The sequence below is a fragment of the Peromyscus maniculatus genome, chromosome 6 (genome assembly GCF_049852395.1).
Source record: "Peromyscus maniculatus bairdii isolate BWxNUB_F1_BW_parent chromosome 6, HU_Pman_BW_mat_3.1, whole genome shotgun sequence".
NCBI lineage: Eukaryota > Metazoa > Chordata > Mammalia > Rodentia > Cricetidae > Peromyscus > Peromyscus maniculatus.
The window spans coordinates 36,055,413-36,076,070 of record NC_134857.1 but is presented as its reverse complement, the minus strand read 5'-3'; the positions used below and the strand labels follow the sequence as shown (position 1 = coordinate 36,076,070).

The 20,658-nt window shown below is 43.8% G+C and overlaps 1 protein-coding gene across 1 annotated transcript in view; it reads left to right on the top strand.

Annotated features, from left to right (window-relative positions):
* The window catches only part of Frem2 (FRAS1 related extracellular matrix 2), a 148,747-nt gene extending 131,899 nt beyond the window's left edge, over window positions 1–16,848 (top strand). The window contains exons 17-24 of the mRNA XM_006977580.4: window positions 1,583–1,775; window positions 3,900–4,004; window positions 5,326–5,453; window positions 5,542–5,676; window positions 6,409–6,535; window positions 7,921–8,108; window positions 8,314–8,460; window positions 10,528–16,848. Of these exons, the coding sequence (XP_006977642.1) occupies window positions 1,583–1,775; window positions 3,900–4,004; window positions 5,326–5,453; window positions 5,542–5,676; window positions 6,409–6,535; window positions 7,921–8,108; window positions 8,314–8,460; window positions 10,528–11,028 (1,524 nt within the window). The 3' untranslated portion in view covers window positions 11,029–16,848. The remainder of the gene's footprint in view (window positions 1–1,582; window positions 1,776–3,899; window positions 4,005–5,325; window positions 5,454–5,541; window positions 5,677–6,408; window positions 6,536–7,920; window positions 8,109–8,313; window positions 8,461–10,527) is intronic.
* The last annotated feature ends 3,810 nt before the right edge of the window (window positions 16,849–20,658 follow it).

The following is a 20,658-nucleotide window of genomic DNA, read 5'->3' as shown; positions in this document are numbered from 1 at the left end:
CTGAGGTATCAGGGAGCAGGGCGTGTCTGCTCCCCACAGGTGAGAACCAAACAAGCTGCTCATCTGGTAGGTGGGTCTTTCTTGTTACATGTGTTTTCGTTATTGATCTGGATTGTCGTGTGTGTGACTTGAAGACTTTGCCCTTAACCCCATGATAGTGTGACATATCATTGCACATTTCTCATGAGTGAAATACATGTCTAGTCCCCTATGTCAATTCTTTGTAGGAGACCAGTTCCAAAAGCCTGCTTGGAACTTCCAAGAAGAGTCAGCTTACCATTTCCTCTTGCACAGAGAGGTGATGTGATTGCTGTACTGGTCCTTAGCACATTTGGAAATTAAAATGCAGTAAGTCGGGTGGTCTTAGGATTACTCTGCATTGTATAGAATCTCATAAAGTGTGGGAGAGATGAACAGGGGCTTAGAATCTAGATTCCAATTTCCACAGGCCACTCAGGTTCAGAGACTTCTGATGAGGGGGCAGGGGATGGAGAGATGGCTCAGTGGTTAAGAGCACTGGCTGCTCCTGCAGGCTTTAGTTCACAACACCCACATGGTGGCTCACAACTGTCTGTAGCTCAAGTTCCAGGGTATTTGATGCTTTCTTCTGACATCTGTGGGCACCAGGCATGTACCATGTGGTACACATACATACATGCAGGCAAAACACTCATGCACATAAAATAAGAATAAGTTTTCAAAAAATCTGGTGAACTTGTCTAATTTCTCTGCGTCTTCCATTTTCTACCTCTTTGCTTTCTAGCTATTATCCATCCATCCATCAAACCACCTTGCATATATACAATTATGAGAATAAAAATACTAAATAGCTTTCATTAGTAACCAACACATTGTCTGAAATTTGGTAGATTCTTGATACATATTAATTTATTCTCTTGACCTCCCTTACCCCACTGTTGAATACCAGAAGAAAGAAAATATAAAATTCAAAGACAGTTCATTTGTTTTGAAACATCATAACTGCACCATGCCATTGCTAAACATGTGTATTTTTACATCTTTATGTTCATCCTAACTTCTTCTAAATGATTAAAAAAAATAGTTCAGAGATGCATTTTGCATAATAGTTCCAAATTCACACCATTCCTCTGAGGATCAATAAAAAAGAATATATCTATATATTAGGCTGTTATCCCTTAATAAAAGGCAGTAACACATTGAAAGAAGAGCAACTGACAAGATCCATTTCTACGTGTTCAGAGGAGGCAAATACAGGGCGTGGATTAGCAGTCACCCACACCATGAGGAGGGTGACTTTTCCTGGGTGCTAGATTCCTGTGGATATAATGAATGCTTCCTAAAGTTGATTGTGGTGGTGGTTGCATGGTTCCTTGGATACATCAAAAAACTATTGACTTATCCACTTAAGTGGGTAAATTATGTGCATGAGGCCCGTGCCTTCGTAAAGTTGCCATTATGTACTGCTGGAAATGGTGAACATCCCTGTTGCCGATGACAGTAGTGACATGGTGTGTGAAGTGAGGAAAATACAGTGCTGTGAAATTCTGCAGAATTGGGCTGATTTGGTTAACACTGACGGGGGATGATTTCATTGTTTTAGGTCCTAAACCTCGTGCAGTCCTATGTGACCCTTCGAGTTCCTCTGTATGTTTCCTACGTGTTCCATTCCCCCGTGGGGGTGGGAGGCTGGCAGCATTTCGACTTGAAGTCGGAACTCCGGCTCACATTTGTGTACGACACTGCCATCTTGTGGAACCATGGCATCGGCAGCCCGCCGGAAGCTGAACTCCAAGGTGGGTTGCTGTGACTCCTAAAGCAAAGAAGATAATTTTGTTTTTATTGCAGGTAGAAATAATGGGAGCACCTTTTTAATATATTTTATATTTATAATCACTAATACTGCGACTTTTTTAACCTTTGTCATAGAAAACTCTTGTTTAACAAAATCATATCAATGCCTCAAACTTTGTATGATGTGTGACTATGAAATTCAACTTCTTCATTTCAGGTATATTCCACTCTGTCTATTTTAAGTGACTAGTTGCTTATATTTTACATAACACAATCCATATAGCTTCCTGGCTTTTACCAGATAGAGAAGTTCCAGTTGAAAATTGGGAATAAAATCAAGGGGTAAAGTTGCACATTTTGCTTCTGAAATGAGAGGATCCTTTAAAGTCTGATGATAAACTTGGGAGCGTTAATTTCCTATGAGGGTACACATGGCTTCCATTGCCTTCTGATTTGAAACTCTATCATCCTGTGATACCTTAGGCAAATGTCTTACAACACCAGCAAGGAGAGCTCTTAACGGTACACCCCACCCCCACCCCCATTATCATCTGCAGATCTGTCAGTCCCCACATGGGAATTGTACAATCCAGAAACATATCTGGGCACATGGCTTGTATTTATAATCTCAGCACTTCAGAGGATGAAGCAGGAGGGTTGCTGTGGGTCTGAGGACAGCCTGAGCCATGTAATAAGACTGGCTCTCAATAATAATAATAATAATAATAATAATAATAATAATAATAATCAAAAACAAGCAAAACCCAACAGTGTCAAGCTGACCCACGAACAGAACTTGTGAGTTGTAGCTAGAGAGTTTTCTCTCCAGGTCCCGCCAAACCTCGGCAGTCTGACAGCCCACTTATAAAATAAAGACACAGACACTTAAATTATTTAAACTGTTTGGCCTAATGGCTCAGGCTTTTTGTTAACTGTTCTTATATCTTAAATTGACCCATTTCTATTAATCTATACTTTGCCACGTGGCTTGTGGCTTACTTACATCTTCCTTGTCATGATGGTGGCAGGCAGTGTCTCCTCTCTCTACCTTCCTGTTTCCTCAATTCTCCTCTCTGTTAGTTCCGCCTATACTTCCTGCCTGGCTACTGGCCAATCAGTGTTTTATTTATTAACCAACCAAAGCAACACATTTGACATACAGAACATCCCACAGCAGTGACTTGGTTTTTTTTGTTGTTGTTGTTTATTTGTTTGTTTTTTTCAGATTCACTTTACTCTGCTGAGTCTATGAACATCTACATCACACCAACATGACATTTTCCCAGCCAGGAAGACAGTAGAAGTCAATAGCACATCTGAAGTATAATTCTATCATATAGGACAGATTAAAATTCCCTTCATGCTGTGAGGAAAAGTACAGTGACCCCCTAGATAACCAATCAAGATTGTGTCAAGTGTTTTAATTCCACATCTCATCTTAGAAGACACATTTAACATTTGTGCCTCCCTAGCTCTCTCTTTTAGGTGGAGGCGCGGGTTGGGAGAATGTTACCGGGCTGACCTGGAATTCACTGTGTAGCCCAAGCTGGCCTCAAATTCTCTCTCCTACCTCTAGCTCTTCAGTGTTGGAGAAGTATTTGAAATCCTGAGCTGATTTTTGTCAGCTTATTAATTTGCCAAGGGTGGTAGTGGTGGTGGTGGTGGTGGTGGTGGTGGTGGTGGAGAATCATCAGAGTTTTCTTTAAACACATAAATTTTGTAGTTGTTCTGGGGAACTCAAACCAGTTTCCACTTACCTGTTATCATCTCTACAATTTCAACAAAGCCATTTGTTTTTCATTTCTCTCAAATTACAGCTTTGTTTTTGTAAACTAAAACTGAAAAGAAGCATTATAGCCATCCGTGTATTTTCTTGTGACCTGACTCATATTACTTAATTCATTTTGCCCCCCATTATCCTTATAAAAGAAACTTGTACCACTTATTATTGTTGTTGTTATTATTATTACTATTATTATTATTATCTAGAATTCAACTGATATTATCTGCTCATAGAAAAGACTTTTTCTTAAAAATCTGCACATTAGGCCCAGCGGGTCAGAAAAGAATCTATACATTAGGGTCTCTGGCCACCTATGTTTCAACCCTCATGTACTTCTCCATAGGCTCTCTGTATCCGACCAGCATGCGCATTGGTGAGGAGGGTCGCCTGGCTGTGAACTTCAAGACAGAGGCTCAGTTCCACGGCCTGTTTGTGCTGTCACACCCTGGTAAGCTCTGTTGTCCGTGAGCAGCCGCCTCCCACAGAACTACACACACATCTTCATGTGCACACACGTCTCAACATGCTTCCTGCTCTTCATGTCACTTCTTCATAAGTTCATATGTGTAATTATGTCCTTCGTGTCTGGCCATCTTTCACCTGTATCTTACCCTATTGGAAAACGATCACTATGCAAACTTTCAGAGAAAATGTGACATCCCTGAATATGTATAAAAGAAAGCCTCACTGGGAACATTTTAATGAGAAGTTTCCTTCGATAAAACACACGGAGTAACTGTTCTTTTCTGCACTTTGTGTCTATGACACAAAAGCCTCATTTCAGTCACCTCGTTCTGCCGGCACTTTTCTGCTCATGGTTTAACGCCACCAGTTTTTTTTTTTTCTAGGTGTGTGAGAAACTTATGAATGGAGGCAGAAGAGGCATTTTGCTTCATACTCAAGCTTCAGACACATTAACTGCAATTGTTAGGTAGAGCCTGGCTAAGCAGTAACTGGCTGTGCTTTGAATATTGATAAGGCATCTGTCAATAAGCTCATATTTGTTTGCTTTACAAAGGCTGTTTCACTAGAAATCACTCCTTTTTTCTGTGACTTGCCACATTGCCCGGTTGGTTTTCCGGGTCACTCCAATGCCGCTTCTGTCGTGTTGAAAGAGGAAGCATTCCCTGGCTGTCTTCACAGCCATCCTTCCTCTGGGCACCAGCTCTAAGGAAGGAGAAAACGGCTGTATGTTCAAGAAGAAAAGAGAGCCTGTTGTAATTTTTTAAGCAGATTAAGCTGTAAGAAACATAGAGCCAAAGGGATCATATGGCCTCATTGTGTTCTGGATGAGTTCCGGAGAGCGAGGATTTCCTGGATGTTGTTGTCTCTTCCAAGTGTCCACTCTAATGAATTGGATCTGTGATTAGCTCCAGTGCAGGCAATCTAATTAGAATTGGAGTTCATTCATTCGATGGCTTTGCTAATGGAATGTCTGAAGTTCAGCTCGTGGCTTTAGTGTACTATTCCAGCATTCACTCAGCCTGGGTTGCCCTTCACAGACTCCCTGGAGAAGCCCTGAGCACCTACCTTTTGACCAAACTATATAGATCAGAAAGACAGCAAATGAGGAGTCCAAAGTCACACAACCTATCTGGGTGACCTTTGGAGAGTCCCATAGTCAGTCTCTGCTCAGGATTTTTTTTCTCTCATTTTGAAGACTTATAAGAAAGAATTCAACACCAGGTAACACGGTACTTTGAAAACTACCAGTTGTGGACCTTTTCAATTCAGCCTCTAAACCGTTGTCTCTCCTGGTGTTTTTCCAGCCTCCTTTAGCAGCTCTGTGATTGTGTCTGCTGACCACCCAGGCCTCACTTTTTCCCTCCGCCTCATACGGAGTGAACCAACCTATAATCAGCCAGTCCAGCAATGGAGCTTTGTGTCAGACTTTGCGGTAAGTGGAACCAAGACCTTTCTCTGCTGCCTCGATGACGACGACACTACACATTTCAAAGTGAAAATCCCTTCTCTCCCCCTCAAAGGTCCGGGACTACTCAGGCACTTACACGGTAAAGTTGGTCCCCTGCACTACCCCACCCGACCTGGAGTACCGCCTACCTGTCACCTGCAACCCCAGAGAGCCTGTCACCTTTGACCTTGACATTCGATTCCAACAGGTGTGTATCACAGAACTATCCACGTGGAATCCACTTGGTTCAAAGTCAGGATTTTCTTTCATCAGTACATGTGCTTCCACAAGTGGGTGACCTTTAATTCTTGAATGCTGATTGAGAGAAAGGGAAGTTGAACAGAAAGGAGCCGGGAGAGAAAAGGAGAGGGGAATTCTCTTTTGTCTGTTGTTATTTCCAACACAAAGACCATTGTCTCGGTTCATGGAAGAGCTGCTTAGCTGTTATCTGATCTTTCTTCTCTCCTCCCTCAATGTGCTGTCTTGGAGGTGTGACGATTTTCTGTACGATTCTACACTTCATCTTGTTCTCAGTCTTCAAGGAATATGAGAATCTACCTCTTGGTACATAACTGGCCTTAGGTATTTGTAAAAATTGAATACCAGCCTTGGTCCAAGAACTTATACTGCTAGCCTCCTGCTGACTGCGATACTTATAAATACCTTACATAAGTGCCCTGATCGACCTGTAGATACACGTGCAAGTGACGCCACACTTTCTCTCACTCAAGGGGAAGAGATGATGGTTCAACACCATCAGTTTTGTTTCTCAATAACAACATCAGAATGATAGCTCCCTAAGCTACTTTGGATGGACAACAGCATTTCCAGGACGGGTTCTGCATGGCAGTGTGTGATGATAGTGTGCCTTTGAGCAGTGGGTGTGTGCTTGTATGCATCAGAGCTGCTGATACATCTAAGATTTCCTCTCTGGCTTTAGGTCAGTGACCCAGTGGCAGCTGAGTTTAGCCTGAACACGCACATGTACTTGCTGTCTAAGAAGAGCCTCTGGTTGTCTGATGGGTCCATGGGATTTGGGCAAGAGAGTGACGTTGCTTTTGCAGAAGGTAACACCTGCCAGATGAGATGATGCTTCTGTTGTCCTGTGTGTCTGTGATGTCCTGTTGTCCTGTGTGTCTGTGATGTCCTGTTGTCCTGTCTGTGATGTCCTGTTGTCCTGTGTCTGTGATGTCCTGTTGTCCTGTGTCTGTGATGTCCTGTGTGTCTGTGATGTCCTGTTGTCCTGTGTGTCTGTGATGTCCTATGTGTCTGTGATGTCCTGTTGTCCTGTGTCTGTGATGTCCTGTTGTCCTGTGTCTGTGATGTCCTGTTGTCCCGTGTCTGTGATGTCCTGTTGTCCTGTGTCTGTGATGTCCTGTTGTCCTGTGTCTGTGATGGCCTGTTGTCCTGTGTCTGTGATGTCCTGTTGTCCTGTGTCTGTGATGTCCTGTTGTCCTGTGTCTGTGATGTCCTGTTGTCCTGTGTGTCTGTGATGTCCTGTTGTCCTGTGTGTCTGTGATGTCCTGTTGTCCTGTGTCTGTGATGGCCTGTTGTCCTGTGTCTGTGATGTCCTGTTGTCCTGTGTCTGTGATGTCCTGTTGTCCTGTGTGTCTGTGATGTCCTGTTGTCCTGTGTCTGTGATGTCCTGTGTGTATGTGATATTCTGCATGTCCTGTGTGTCTGTGGTACTTTCATTTATTAAAATTTCCAGGGGGAAGCCTCTTTGACATGATAGATATGAGTCTTTCTCATTTTTACTTAGGCGAAGAATAACTGAATTTGGTATATGATGCTGAATGGTTTTTACATTCCAGGAAATATTTTTCCATTTCCATTTCCCAAGTGACTTTTGAGGCAGTCTGGGTTTTGTGTTCATTTGTTTTTCAGAATTCTTTTTGAATTTTCTTACATTGAGCTCTCTGGACTGTGTGAGCTATACCTCATAGGTAAAGACTGTTCCTCCCTTGTTTGACGCTATGTGCTCAGCTCCTAGCAAAGTATGTAGTGTTCCCAGGGGCTGATGCAAAGTCAGGGGCTTTGGAAAATCCACCTTCACAAGCAAATGAACTGAATTAGGCTTCTTATTGATACTTTCTGTCTTGGTGCTCTTTTGTGTTGTATTAGTCCACATATCACCAACTAATTAACTCACGGAAACTGGAATTTGACCACAAAGGGGTGTTACAATATCAAGTTATAGTTCAGACCTTTGGATTACTGCCACACAGGGTTGAGAATCAGGGGCTCCACATGCCTTACTTTTCTGTGCTCAGTCTACAGGCGCTCTAATCTGAGTTTCGGGGAATAGACCGGATCCTGGGGCTAACACAGAGAGAGCTTCTGTGTCCGGTGACAGGTTAGGGAGCAAAGGAAATAATCTGTCATTGTTGTCATTATTATAGTTGGTGGTGTCACCACATACAGCAGAATTCCGTTTCCGTCTCTCTTTCAGGGGACATGATTTATGGTCGTGTCATGGTGGATCCTGTCCAGAACCTTGGTGACTCCTTTTACTGCAGCATTGAGAAGGTGTTCTTATGCACAGGGGATGATGGCTATGTGCCAAAGTACAGCCCCGAGAATTCAGAATATGGCTGCCTGGCTGATTCTCCCTCACTCTTACACAGATTTAAAATCGTGGTAAGTGCTTTGACCAAATGAACTGTATCGGGTATCAAGGATAAGCCTTCTTACCTTATATTTTAAAACAATATCACCATTTTATTTTAAATTACATAGTGACATTTCATGGTGATTTGTACTTGCCCAAAGTTACAGGAGAACTTTCTGTCCCTGCAAACTTGGCATTGGCTACAGAAATAATCCTCTTCCTTCTTGCTTCAAGGATAAGGCTCAGCCTGAGACACAAGCTACCAGCTTTGGAGATGTCTTGTTTAATGCCAAGCTGGCAGCGGATGACCCTGAAGCCATTCTCTTGGTGAATCAGCCTGGATCGGATGGATTTAGAGTTGACTCAACCCCACTCTTTCAGGTAGGTCCAGACATACCTACAGCAGCCATGTAAACGGTAAGTACTCAACACTGTCTCAGGCGTATCATAGAGAAATGAGAATAAGAGCAGTCGTGCATACAGTGTGGGGAGAACGGGAGCGATTAATGCACTCTAATTCTACCGATTATTATCTTATTGATGTATTAATATAAGACTGCTTATCGGTGGCTGGAGAGAGGGCTCAGTGGCTAAGAGCACTGGCCACTCTTGCGGAGGACCTGGGTTCAGTTCCCAGCACTCATACATCGGCTCACAACCTCCTCTAACTCCAGCTCTGGAGAATCCAACGCCCTCTTCTGTCCTCTTCCTGCATGTAGCACAAAACATTCATGCAGGCAAAATACCCATCCACATAAAATAAACAAATCTTTTTTTTTTTCCCAAAAGGATGTATAATGAAGACTCTTATTCAGCTTATCACATGTGTCTGTCAGCAGGGCAATTTACTTTCCTTAGTCAAAGCTTCCTTCCTGTGTTTTTATGATCCATCTTTTCGGAGTATGGTCTTAGATAAGTTAATAGGCTCAGAAAAGCGATCATGAATGGGAAGTAAAATCTCCACTCTTGAAGATTCCATAAACCAAGACCAAAATTCCTGACCCAGAGACGGAAGGTGTAGAGAGCTGCAGGTAGTCACGACGATGATGTTGGCAGATGTGGGTGTGACAGCTAGGAATGTGCCTGTGCCACCGGCCAGTGTGATCTTTAGGATATTTACCAGGGAATTACACAAACAGGATTGTCCACACACGGGGGAGATGTGTTCTTCTTTCTCACCCTGGGGAAAGAGTGTGTGTGTGTGTGTGTGTGTGTGTGTGTGTGTGTGTGTGTGTTGGGGGTGCTAGAGGGAGGGAGAAAGAGAGAGCGTGCGCACATGTGCCCACATTACAGGTGTGTGCATGTGCATACATGTACAAATGAATGTGGGGGTCGGAGAACACTTTAGGTTCTCAGGAACTGCCCACCTTGTTTTTCAGGTAAGTCTCTCACTACGCTGGAGCTCACCAAGGCCAGGCTGGCTAGCAAGCAAGCCCTAAGAGTCCAGTAGTTTCTGTCTTCCTAATGTGGGAACCGCAAGTGTGGGTCACCACGCCCTGCTGTTTTACTTAGGTGCTGGGGCTCAAACTCAGGTCCTCCTGTTTGCAAGGCAACACTTGACCAACGGAGCCATCTCCAAGGAAGGACCTTAAGAAAGCCTATTCTTCCGCTGAATCTTTTCAAACAAGTATTCTACCATTTTCATTCTGAACTCTCATGCCCCAAAGGATTATCATAAAAACATGCCTTTTCTGGGCACTTAAAAAAAAAAAAGCTTAAAAACTGATTTGCCAGCAGGTCATGGTGGCACACACCTTTTATCCCAGCACTCAGGAGGCAGAGGCTGGGATCAGGTCCATCAGTTCCATCAGTTTCAGGCCAGCCTGGTCTACACAGTGAACACTTCCAGGACCCCCAGGGCTAAATAGTCAGGCTCTGTCAGACAAAAGAAACTAAGAAAAACCCAAACATGGGGATTTCCCAATCCCCATGATTTTGCATGCAAATAAGTAACTGTGGCGGAAAGGCTAGGGCTCAGCAGGTTCGAGCTATAGTTCTGCCTTGAGCACTAACTAGCTGAAAGACGCAGAGCGAAACGCTCAACTGTGTATGTTCTTGTTAGCCTGCTTTTTAAATTAGTAAGGTAACTGAGAGATCAAGAGAAAATTTAGTGTTTTCTGTGGCTGCAAATATAGTCCATGATCACCCAAGAGTGGTACAGGTTGGTCTGAGGGCGTAAGGCAATATACATTAGATACAGCGCTTGTCTAGTGAATATAAGGGCCTGAGATTGAGCCCCCAAACTGCAAAATAAAGAGGAGTAACAGTTACATAGAGTGTGTTATGGAGTGGGGTGGTTGATACAAAGCCTGTCACTGAAGAGCGTGGTGTAGATTAATTCACAATTATCGCTTATCATAACCTCTGTCATTAATTTCTCTTGTGGATAGTCCTGAGTTGGGTCTACATAGAACTGAGTTTCCTAACACCTAGGGTTGTGTTTTCTAGGTTGCTTTGGGCCGAGAATGGTACATACACACCATCTACACCGTCAAGTCAAAGGACAACACCCATCGAGGGATTGGCAAGAGGAGCCTGGAGTACCAGTACCACTCTGTGGTGCATCAGGGGCAGCCCCTGGCAGCTGCCAAGAGCTGGAAGAAGAGAGCAATCAGGAGCGCGCCCTCACTGGCACGGGAAATAGGTGCTGAGAACAATCGGGGAACAAATCTCCAGCATATCTCCCTGGACCGCCGTGACAGGAGGCAGGTCCCCCACGGCAGAATCCCTCCTGATGGCATCCTGCCCTGGGAGCTCAATAGTCCCGGCTCTGAAGTCAGCCTCGTCACTGTCTTGGGAGGCATCGCTGTGGGACTGCTCACTGTCTGCCTGGCTGTGGCTGCAGCCGTCCTGTGCCGGAAGAAGAATGTCAAGGGTAAGGAGGCTCCCCAGAGCTCTGGAAGCTGCAAGCCCATGATCCCCCACTACAGTGACAGCTCAGAGGTGTGATAACCTCCTCTTCATACGCCTCAGAAAAGACCGTGGAAGAACCCCAACTGTTTGGGACCAGCAACAGAGAACTGGGGACTTCCTGTGACAAAAGGTGCTCGGAGACCCTGACTGTGTTCAAAGATTTTGATTTAAACTCCACTGTATCATACACGCATCAAAAGACCAATTCAGGCTGCATCTTTCCCACTGCCCAGAAGGCATCCAGGATGTTTTAGAGCCTTGGATGGCTGTCAGGAGAGGTGCTTCTTGTTTTGGGCATCAGTGGAGATGAGCCCACTCAAAGGTGCTAAAGGACTCTGGGAAGTCTGAGAGAGGTTGCCACTACTCTCTCGTCACATTGGTGTGGACTTGGAGGATGCGGTTATCACCTTGCTTATTCACTGTATAACTGAAAGGTTTTCATTGGTAGTCCGGAAGGGTGATGGACACACTGTTATGACAAGTTTTCTAATCCGTGAAGACGGCATGAAGTCATGACCAGGGCTAGCTCAACCCATAAATCACTTCTCCCTCTTGGGAAAACATAGAAGGAATGAGTAGGGAAAAAAAGGAAAACTCCTCATTTGGATCTGAATTGCTTCTCATTCTCCTCAGACCTCCTTTGTCCTGCTTGCTTATTTAACATTAAGTTAAACCAAAGAATATATTAATTCTGGAGATGATTTTTAAAGGACTGATATGTTTGGTATTATAGTAGCAGCCACGCTCTTGCTAATCAGCCTCACTGGTGCCCAGCCTTAGTGAGGAGTGAGAGAGCTGTAGACTTGATGACAAAGAGATGCCATAGAGTTAGAGTCACCATAGGACAACGTTCTTAAGAACTGAGCCTAGATGTTTGCAGTATGTATTGAACCCATAAATAACGAGAAACGTCTTTACCAATAGTGAAGGGTGAAAGTAGTACTGATGAACATGCTATGTGCAACCAAAATGCCTCTGAGGCACGCTGTCTAGAACAGTGACAGCAAACGATGTTAGCACTCAGATTAACACCCACACAACAACAGCCAGTGCTTGTATCAGGCCTAGAAAATCGTATTAGGTTTACATCTGTTTAAATAATGGGAATCTCTATACATGTCACTCTGGAAATTGTCTTGGAGGTGGCGGGTGCTGTCAATCATACTCTTCATTGATCCAGAAAGAGAACATATCTGTCTGGTCTCTCCAGCTCAGAGAGCCGGTGCTATGAGATCCCCCTCTGGGACTTTATCTAGTGTGTCACTTTGCTTATTCACTGTGCAAAAGCTTCCTTGGCACTGTCTATCTCTTCAGAAATGTGTTTTTACCCTACGTCAGAAATTCTCTTTAGAAGGGAGGCATTTCAGCAGAGTAATGGCCACCTCCCTAAAACCTAGTAAATAGAGTTCATACAAAAGTGAAGTGCCTTCATTTTTAAACCTAACCCTCCAGAGCTGCATGGAATCCCTTGCACTTCAGCCACGCTCTGGCCAAGCTGGGCGTCCTGGTAGAACGGAGATATTTGGAAGGCAAACTTCATCTCTGCCATTCCTGCATGTCAGTGGGTGTCTGTGAATACCAGGCATCTCTCCATTGAGAAAGGGGAGCTACACTGTCCTGGGGGAGAGGAAGTAAGTATCTGATGCCTGCTTCCCTTCCCATCCAGTGTCTTCCAAGGGAGGAGGTAGGCTCCAGTGTCCTTCTATTGGGGAACTTACCAAGTTCTTTCTACAACTCAAAGGTTCCCCCAGAGAACTCACAGGGACAGGAAGTAACATCTGTCCCAGGGATCAGATCATGTGCTTTGTTATCAACCTTTCTTTGTTGTACTTCTGGCAGATGCTCAGCCCCGTGCTTGGCTACCTCACCATTTGGGAATTAACGAGATGCCAACAGCATAGGACTTTTGACAACTTAGCTTTGGGTTCAACTTCTAAAGACAATTAGAGCGAGTGTTCTTGGTTGGCTGTCTGTCACCAGTAGTTGAGAGCTTCTGAGTCTGACTACCCTGTCGTCTTCAGGTCAGGAAGTGAATACAGTAATTTGTGACACATCATTATAACACATGTTTTAGACAAGCAGCTTCTATGCCAAATTTCAATCAACCTTCTGTTGTTCTAATGCAGCTATTGTCTATAAATTAGATGGTATAGTAAATACAAAATAAGTCTATCCTCCCCCAATAGGAAATGTCAGTATTCTTTCTCTCTCCCCCATCCCTTCCCTATCTGCTTTTATTTGTACTTTTTCATAATTTTAAAAATATCTATTTACTAAATATATTGCTTAAATACAGTCATTGTTTTAAAAATCTTTTCAATAGGAAAAAATGTTTTTCTAAATAAAGTCCTTGTTTCCAGTATTTTTTTAATATTCTGATACTTTGAGAACGAATACACAAAGTAACTTCCCATAGAGAATAGGAAGTCAGCAATTATAGCTCTTGGTTTCCTCCAGACCTCATGATACAGACCAACATCTGGTTGATATTACACACTAGAAGGTAAATGTAAAAATAATTGTTACTATGAGCGCTCTCCTAAGCATATGAACAAGAAAACATTAAAATCCAAGAGTAATGGGACTGGAGATATGGCTCAGTGGGGAAGTATGCACAAAATAATAATATACAGTCAGTACTGGGGGTTGTACTGGGACTCACACATGCTAGGTGGCACTCTACCTCTGACCTACAGCCCTCAACCCTTTCCTAACGTTTTGATTTGAGGCAGTCTAAAAGGTTGCCCTGACTAGCTGTGAACTTGTTCTTTAGCTCAGGCTGGCCTTGAACTTTCAGTCTTCCTGCCTCAGTCTCCTATGTAGGCAGGATCATAGGCCTGCAACAGTACTGTCCTGTCATCTAAGATTGCTCATCCATTCTGAGCGATGGCTGGACTTCAGACTACTCACCTTGTCTCTGGGCAGCTGGTAATCAGGTAAGGCTTTGTCTTTGGAGGAATGAGTCAAAATGGAACAGAATTCCTTCTAGATGGGAACACAGAGGCATGTATGTCTGTGACCCACAATGAAAACCTCTTAGAACATCAGCATTCGACTCCAGCTTTTTAACCTTACAGATAATAGCAAACCGCATATGAGCACTGTGAGTGAAGACCCGTACACAGCCTGACATTTGTAAAGACTCCGTGTATACTCAAAGCCAAGGGAGCCCCTATGAGCAACAAGAAGGTTCTATGAAACCACCTCACTGTGAGTTCTTTCCCAGGGTAAAAATTTCAAAGTCAATATTTAAACATGTAAAGGTGGTAGATCATAACTTTAATCTCAGCACTCAGGAGGCAGAGGCAGGTGGATCTTAATGAGTTTGAGGCCAGTCTGATCTATATCGTGAGGTCCAGGACAGCCAGGGCTGTGTAGAGAGACCATGTCAAAAATAAAAATTAGGAAAAAAATTAATGTAAAAATGGCTGGGCATGGTGGTACATGACTTTTAATGCCACCCCTGGGGAGGGAGAGGCAGGTGGATCTCCATAGTGAGTTCCAGGTCAACCAGAGCAACCTAGGGAGGGAGACCCTGTCTCAAAACCAAACCAAACCAAGTGTGTAGAGATTACAGAGAGCCTTTTCTTACGCATCAGTGCTGAGGGTTACTGTTTCCAGAAGGAGAAACATGAAGTAGCGATCTCAGAACTCAATGCAGAATCCTGGAGTTTAAGAGTTGGAGAGTTCATTTGGGAAAATCTGTGTTTAATGTTGACAGGGAAACATTCAGTTCTTTGACAGAAAGAAAAGAGAGAAAATGTTTGTGATGATGCAAATACTTGACAAATCGGAAATTCTCAGAATTGTATGGCCTTGAAAGCAACCTTTTGCATTTTTTCCTCTTGATAACAACCATGACACAAAGAATACAAGACTTTTCATGGACTTACTACACAAATTAGTGGGTTGCAAATGCCTAGTTGCTTACCAGCGCTCGGCTGTGTGTAACTAGGAAGAAAACTGTAACTACCACTACTACAATGCCCACAGACGCATGAACACAAATAAAAAGAATCTCAATTCTAGTAGAAGGTGCTAAATGCATTGCTCTCGTTGAAATAACATGGGCGATTTTCAAGGTCAACACAAAGGTCATGTGTAAAAACCTATTGTGGGGGCTTCTGATATTCGTTCAAAGGCTAATATATTTCCTTAAATGGTTTCCTAGAATTGAAGGACAGACATTTCAGGACAGGTGCATCTGGTCACTGCCACACCACTGTGTCTCTGTTTCTGTCAGAGAAAGGAAGGTTTGCAGGGTTCGGTGGCTACTTCCACTTTGATCAGAAATTAGAAGCAGGACATGTTTTTCTTCCTTTTCCACCAGAAAGACCACACGGAAGTCAGAGAGAGAGGAAGAACCGATTCACTAACAAAGGTGGATAAAATAAAACACGCTAACTTGATTCCTTTGGTTGCTAAAGGGCTGTTTTTTGTTTTTCCTGTCCTAGGAGTGCGTTCAATGTCTTCTCATTCACATGTTCTCTCAGTGTTTGCTTTGTTAAACACTAACAAGAAACTATTTCTGCGCTGGCACACCTCTCCCCGGCCCCCCTCCCTTTTCCTCCCGCCCCCCCCTTCTTTAAGAAAATGGACTAGATTTTCCTGGAGGGTTTCTTTTCCATATCTCTAGTAGCTCCCTCCATGTCCTGGTGAAACCTTTACCATGTCAGTGTGTAGTGAGCATTCTCACCCATGCTAATGCCGCACAGCAGGGCTGCTGTGACCTTCCTGTATAAGATATTAAAGACTTAGAGTGGGAGGGGTAGGGGGAAGGACCCTTCCTGCCAAAGAAAAGGATCATATTGAATGATACGATGGCCATGTACACCTGGATTCTCTTGCCTCAAGATAAATTAAATTTTGACAATAAGAGACCAAAAAAAAAATCCCTTTAAGGGTTTCATGATGAATAAAAGCCAGAATCATCTATATAAAATTCATTAGAGTAACTAAATACTTTGCAGTGAGACCAAGCAGCCAAGAACGTCAACAGCGCTGAGTTTTTTAGAATTATAATTGTTAAATGCCCAGTGTCGTTCTGCTCTTAGCCAGACGGTGCCTTCTCCGACTACATGAGTGCTTCAGCAACCCAGGTAAAGTCCAACAAGGATTTTTTTTTTCAGGGCTTGGACACTCCCCAAGAGTGTCTGCCTGAGAGAGAGAGAGAGAGAGAGAGAGAGAGAGAGAGAGAGAGAGAGAGAGAGAGAGAGAGAGAGAATACGTAAATTTTAACTGGCAAAAAATAAAGAACATATAATAAAAATGATTTACACTATAGAAAGTTGGTCTTGGATTAGAATAAAACATAAGGTCTGTAAGGTAGAACCCAGTACCACACAGTGCGCAGCTGTCTTTTCCTGGGATGGGACTTTAAGCTTCTGACAAGGATTTTATTTTGTTGTTGTTTTGTTTTGTTTTATTTTTGTTTTTGCCCATTTATGTATAAAAGGAAGCTTTATCCTGGACATGGACTGTGTTTTATAATTGTATTCAGGACTTCCTCCCTTCCCGGGTTCCTTCCAATACATTAGCAAGCACATATTTATCTACCACTGAGGGGCACATCTGTGTCATGGAATTATTTGCAGCCTTTCCTGTTTCCCATGGGAATGCTTCAGAAACTGATAGGGTCTCGTTGTTTCGTGTATTTGCTAAGTTACTGCATATTTGCTGGACATTAAAGTTTATGCCTGGAAATTTAATTATGCAAATAGTTTGGAGCCATTCACTCTTAAATCCATGGCTTAAATAACTCCTTCTGTCATTTGTACTATAACTACCCCTGTTTTGCATTGAATTATATCATGTGTTTAATATAAATAAAAGTCCTTATCATGTGTGTTCAGATGACCAATTATTGTGTTGTATTTCTGTAGCTTTTGTTTCTACTAAAGAGACAAAACCCCTGCAGGCTGCTGAGAATAGAATTCTGGTTCTGGATCGGAGCTCACACATGCCCCTTGGTGGGCATATCACTTCCACTGCCTTTCTGAAAAGAGTAGTCAACATATCCTGCCTCTTAGATATACTCACAGGTCCTGGTTCTTGGTCACCAGCCATAGCAAGATACAGTCAATGGCCCCCTGGCAATGTACATTTCAATGAAACAAGTTCACTAGTCCTTTGTTGTGGGGTAGTTAGCCCTTGCTGTGATTAGGAAACCTGGCCTAGCTTTACTGACGAGGATGAATCCACCCTTCTGGTCTTTACTACCAATGTAGACTGGTCCCCCTTACCTGGACTTCACACCAACCCATGATAATTCTGTTAGTTCTCTGGCCTGGGCATAACTTTCCAGTTGGGAAGGGTCAACCCTGGCTAAGGGATCAGTTCTGGGAAGGGCTGTTCACCCTAAGCATTGCTAAAGAGATGGGTGGAATAATTCATCTCTTAATGTGATACTGCTCTTCTTCCCAGGGCCCCCATCCCGGTGAGGAAGCTTAGGGGCCACAGCCAGGTAAGTGTCCCAAGTCCACCCACTTTATTTACATACTAGACAAGTGCAACTTACTTCCTTCTGACTCTTTTCTGAGAATGTTTTCCTTATTTTCAGCTTTCCCCCCAACATTCCTGCCTTCCTACTCTCTAAATGAAGGGACTCTAGCCTGCCTAAGCATGGCAAACATGGCTCTGGCAGGCCTTGTCCTTCTCCTCCATACCCTCTGCCTTGCTAAGGAAAAAAAAAAAAGTTAGATTACATTCCTAAAGCTACCCACCAAGGTCTATTCCCTTATTTGGCCACTTCCTCTTCCTGAGGCTGATTAGCAAGGTCCAGGAATCAAAGTATTGAAGTCCAGCAATCAAAAGTCACCCCCACACACACCTTTGGCTGCCCTAATTAACACAGCCAGTGAAAATTAAACACCTCATCCTAACATGGGGTTTCCTCTTGTATCTTTATAAACTGTCATTTGCCTGTGTGCCATGTCTGTCTTCTCTCTATCCAGAGGCAGTCTACCTCACCCCACCCCCGGGACACATACCCTTTCACCCCCTCCCTTGTTCCCTTCTCTTCTTCCTCGTTCTCTATCTCCTATTTTTGTCTTGTATCTCTGTCCTCTGTCCCTCTGGGATAAATAAATCTCCTGTGTGCTGAGAGCTTGGTCTGGGAGTGTCCTGAGCCAAGGCCAAGGTTCCCTACACTAAGACCTCCCTGACTTGTGACTACCTGCCTACAATGTGTCTAACTCCCATACCAACTTAAATGCCCTGGCCTTTTTATTTCTCTTTTCCATCCCTCCTTCTCTGGGCAGCAACTGAAGTTTACAGTTTGCCTGCTCTGGGGTTTTTTTCTTGTAAACTCTAATAAAATTGTCCTTGTGTTTCCCTAAACTCCATTTTTAAATTATTTTATTAATAAAACTGAGAACCAATCTATTTCCTCTATATCAATTAGCTTAGATTTTTAACTTGAAGCCACCACTATTTAATAATAACGATGATTAAAAAAACCTGCAAGCATATCCTATCTCAGATACCATGGTACAAGTCTAAGAATAGGGACCATGATAAAGAAGATGAAATAGAAGAAAAGGAATTCACTGTGTTGTCAGAGCACTTTCAGCATCTCAAAGAGGAGGGACAAAAGTGACCATGAGCCGTTGAAAGGCTGTGACCAGCAACAGAAATGCTCAGGTCAATCAGGCTTCTAGAAAAACAAGAGTGACAGGCAGTCTTTGCAGTGGAAAATTCCCACACTGCTGAGGGGAAGCCTGGCCTTCCGGAAGTCAAGGGAAGAGGACCAGAGAGAGGCAAGAATTCAGAACCACCAGTACATGGAGAGTGGAAATGCGATCTCCCTGCAGTGAACTCACAATCATTCCAAAGACTCCCAAGTTTAAGAAAAACCCCAAGCCAAGCCAAGGGACACATGTCTAGAGAAGAAACTAATGGGATGGGGGTAGAAAGATGAGATACATGTGTGCCAGCTCCTCATCATTTCAACCAAGCCAGAATACCACCTCATCAGAAGCTTGTTAGTAATCTTTGACACGGCCCCCCCCTCGGCCGCTCCAACAACCCAAAGTATACTTCAGTATAAGGTGCCACCCACAATGTAAATGTGACCAGCTGCAGCAAAAGGGTAATTAAACAGAGGAGGATTAAACCTCAAGGAAGTTAAGAGATGTATCTAGGGTCATTACCAGGGGAAGACTCTTTTAAAGGGTCATGTACAAGAATAAGAGGTCAAAGTATTTCTCCAGGCCCAGCCTTCCTTAGACCTTGGGATGATTAATCTTTACCATCAACTTAACTGGATTTAGAAACAGCTAGGCCAAACAGCTGTGAGCATGTCCACGAGGGCGTTTCCAGAGACATTTGAATGACAGCCAGAGACCTGCCCTGAATGTAGGCAGCATCCCATGGACCAGAGTCTCAGTCTGCCAGCTGAGCACAGGCATTTCTCTCTCTGCTCCCTAACCGAAGGCTCTTGTTCCCACTGCCGAGTCTTTAGAGCCACATTAAACCCCTTCTTTCTTATTAAACCCCTTATATGCCCTTCATCAGGTATTTGGAAATAGCCATGGGAACTGTACTGACTTTAGAGTTGAACTTGTTGCACATCGTTGTCTGGCTTCTGCTTTTCTTGCCTCCTGCAGACACAGCTGCCTTAAAGGTTGTGCCCACTCTTACAAACTGTGAGCACCTGGTGGACATCTGGCTTGGGAGGACTGTGCTGTTCAGCCCAGATGCTGCAAGCAGGTACACCCAGGAAAGGTGCAATTCAAATTCACAAAAAAAAATAAAATAAAATAAAAAAAAAAATGATTCCACGTTTAACCACACAGGACATTCCTGAATGATCATCCAGGCTGCCCCTGGGAGTCAGAAAAAACTCAGATTTCACACAACACATTGGCTTTTTGTGAATCTTGTGCACTTGTTCATTTCTTACCTTGTAACCCGACCTACTGTGGCTCAGCTATTGGCCTTCCCTTTAGAATGAGTGTGTGGGAGACTACCCACCACCCCCATATTTCCCAGAGTGCTTTTGAGTAGGAGCAGTAGGAAATATTAGATAGAAGGCTTAGAGGGGGCGGGGGGGGGGAGATAAAGATAGAAAATACAGGATAGCCTCGAGAGGGCCTGGAACCTATTCCATCGGCCCTGACTGTCTCCGCCCTAGAGTATTTATAAAAATGCCAAGGGATGGCACAAAAGACCTCCCCCCTGCACAGCCAAGTGCAGACCATCTCAGACACCTGCACTCAGGCCCGTGGTCCAATCATCCTCTCTACGCAGACCTGCTGGGTAAAGCCACGAGGAACCTGAAAATGGGCTCCCACAAACGAGAAATGCACACACTCTCTCATTTGATTTTTGGTTTGTTTTTGAGGGGCTTTACACACACACACACACACACACACACACACACACACACACACACACACACACACACTACCGGTGACTAAACTTAGGGCCACGCACATGCTAGGCAAATGCTCTACCACCAAGATTATTTTCTCAATAATCTGGCCCACTTCTGAGGCATCTGCAGGCCTCTGTTCAATTCTTTGGGAGCACAAAAACCTGGAGCCCCTGTGGGGGTGCCTAAGGAACCTAAATATCAAATGATAGTTGTTAAGACAAAGGGTACACCTGACACGAGTTCTTTACCCCCCTTAAACACTGATGCAATGCCATCCCAGGGGAGAGGTT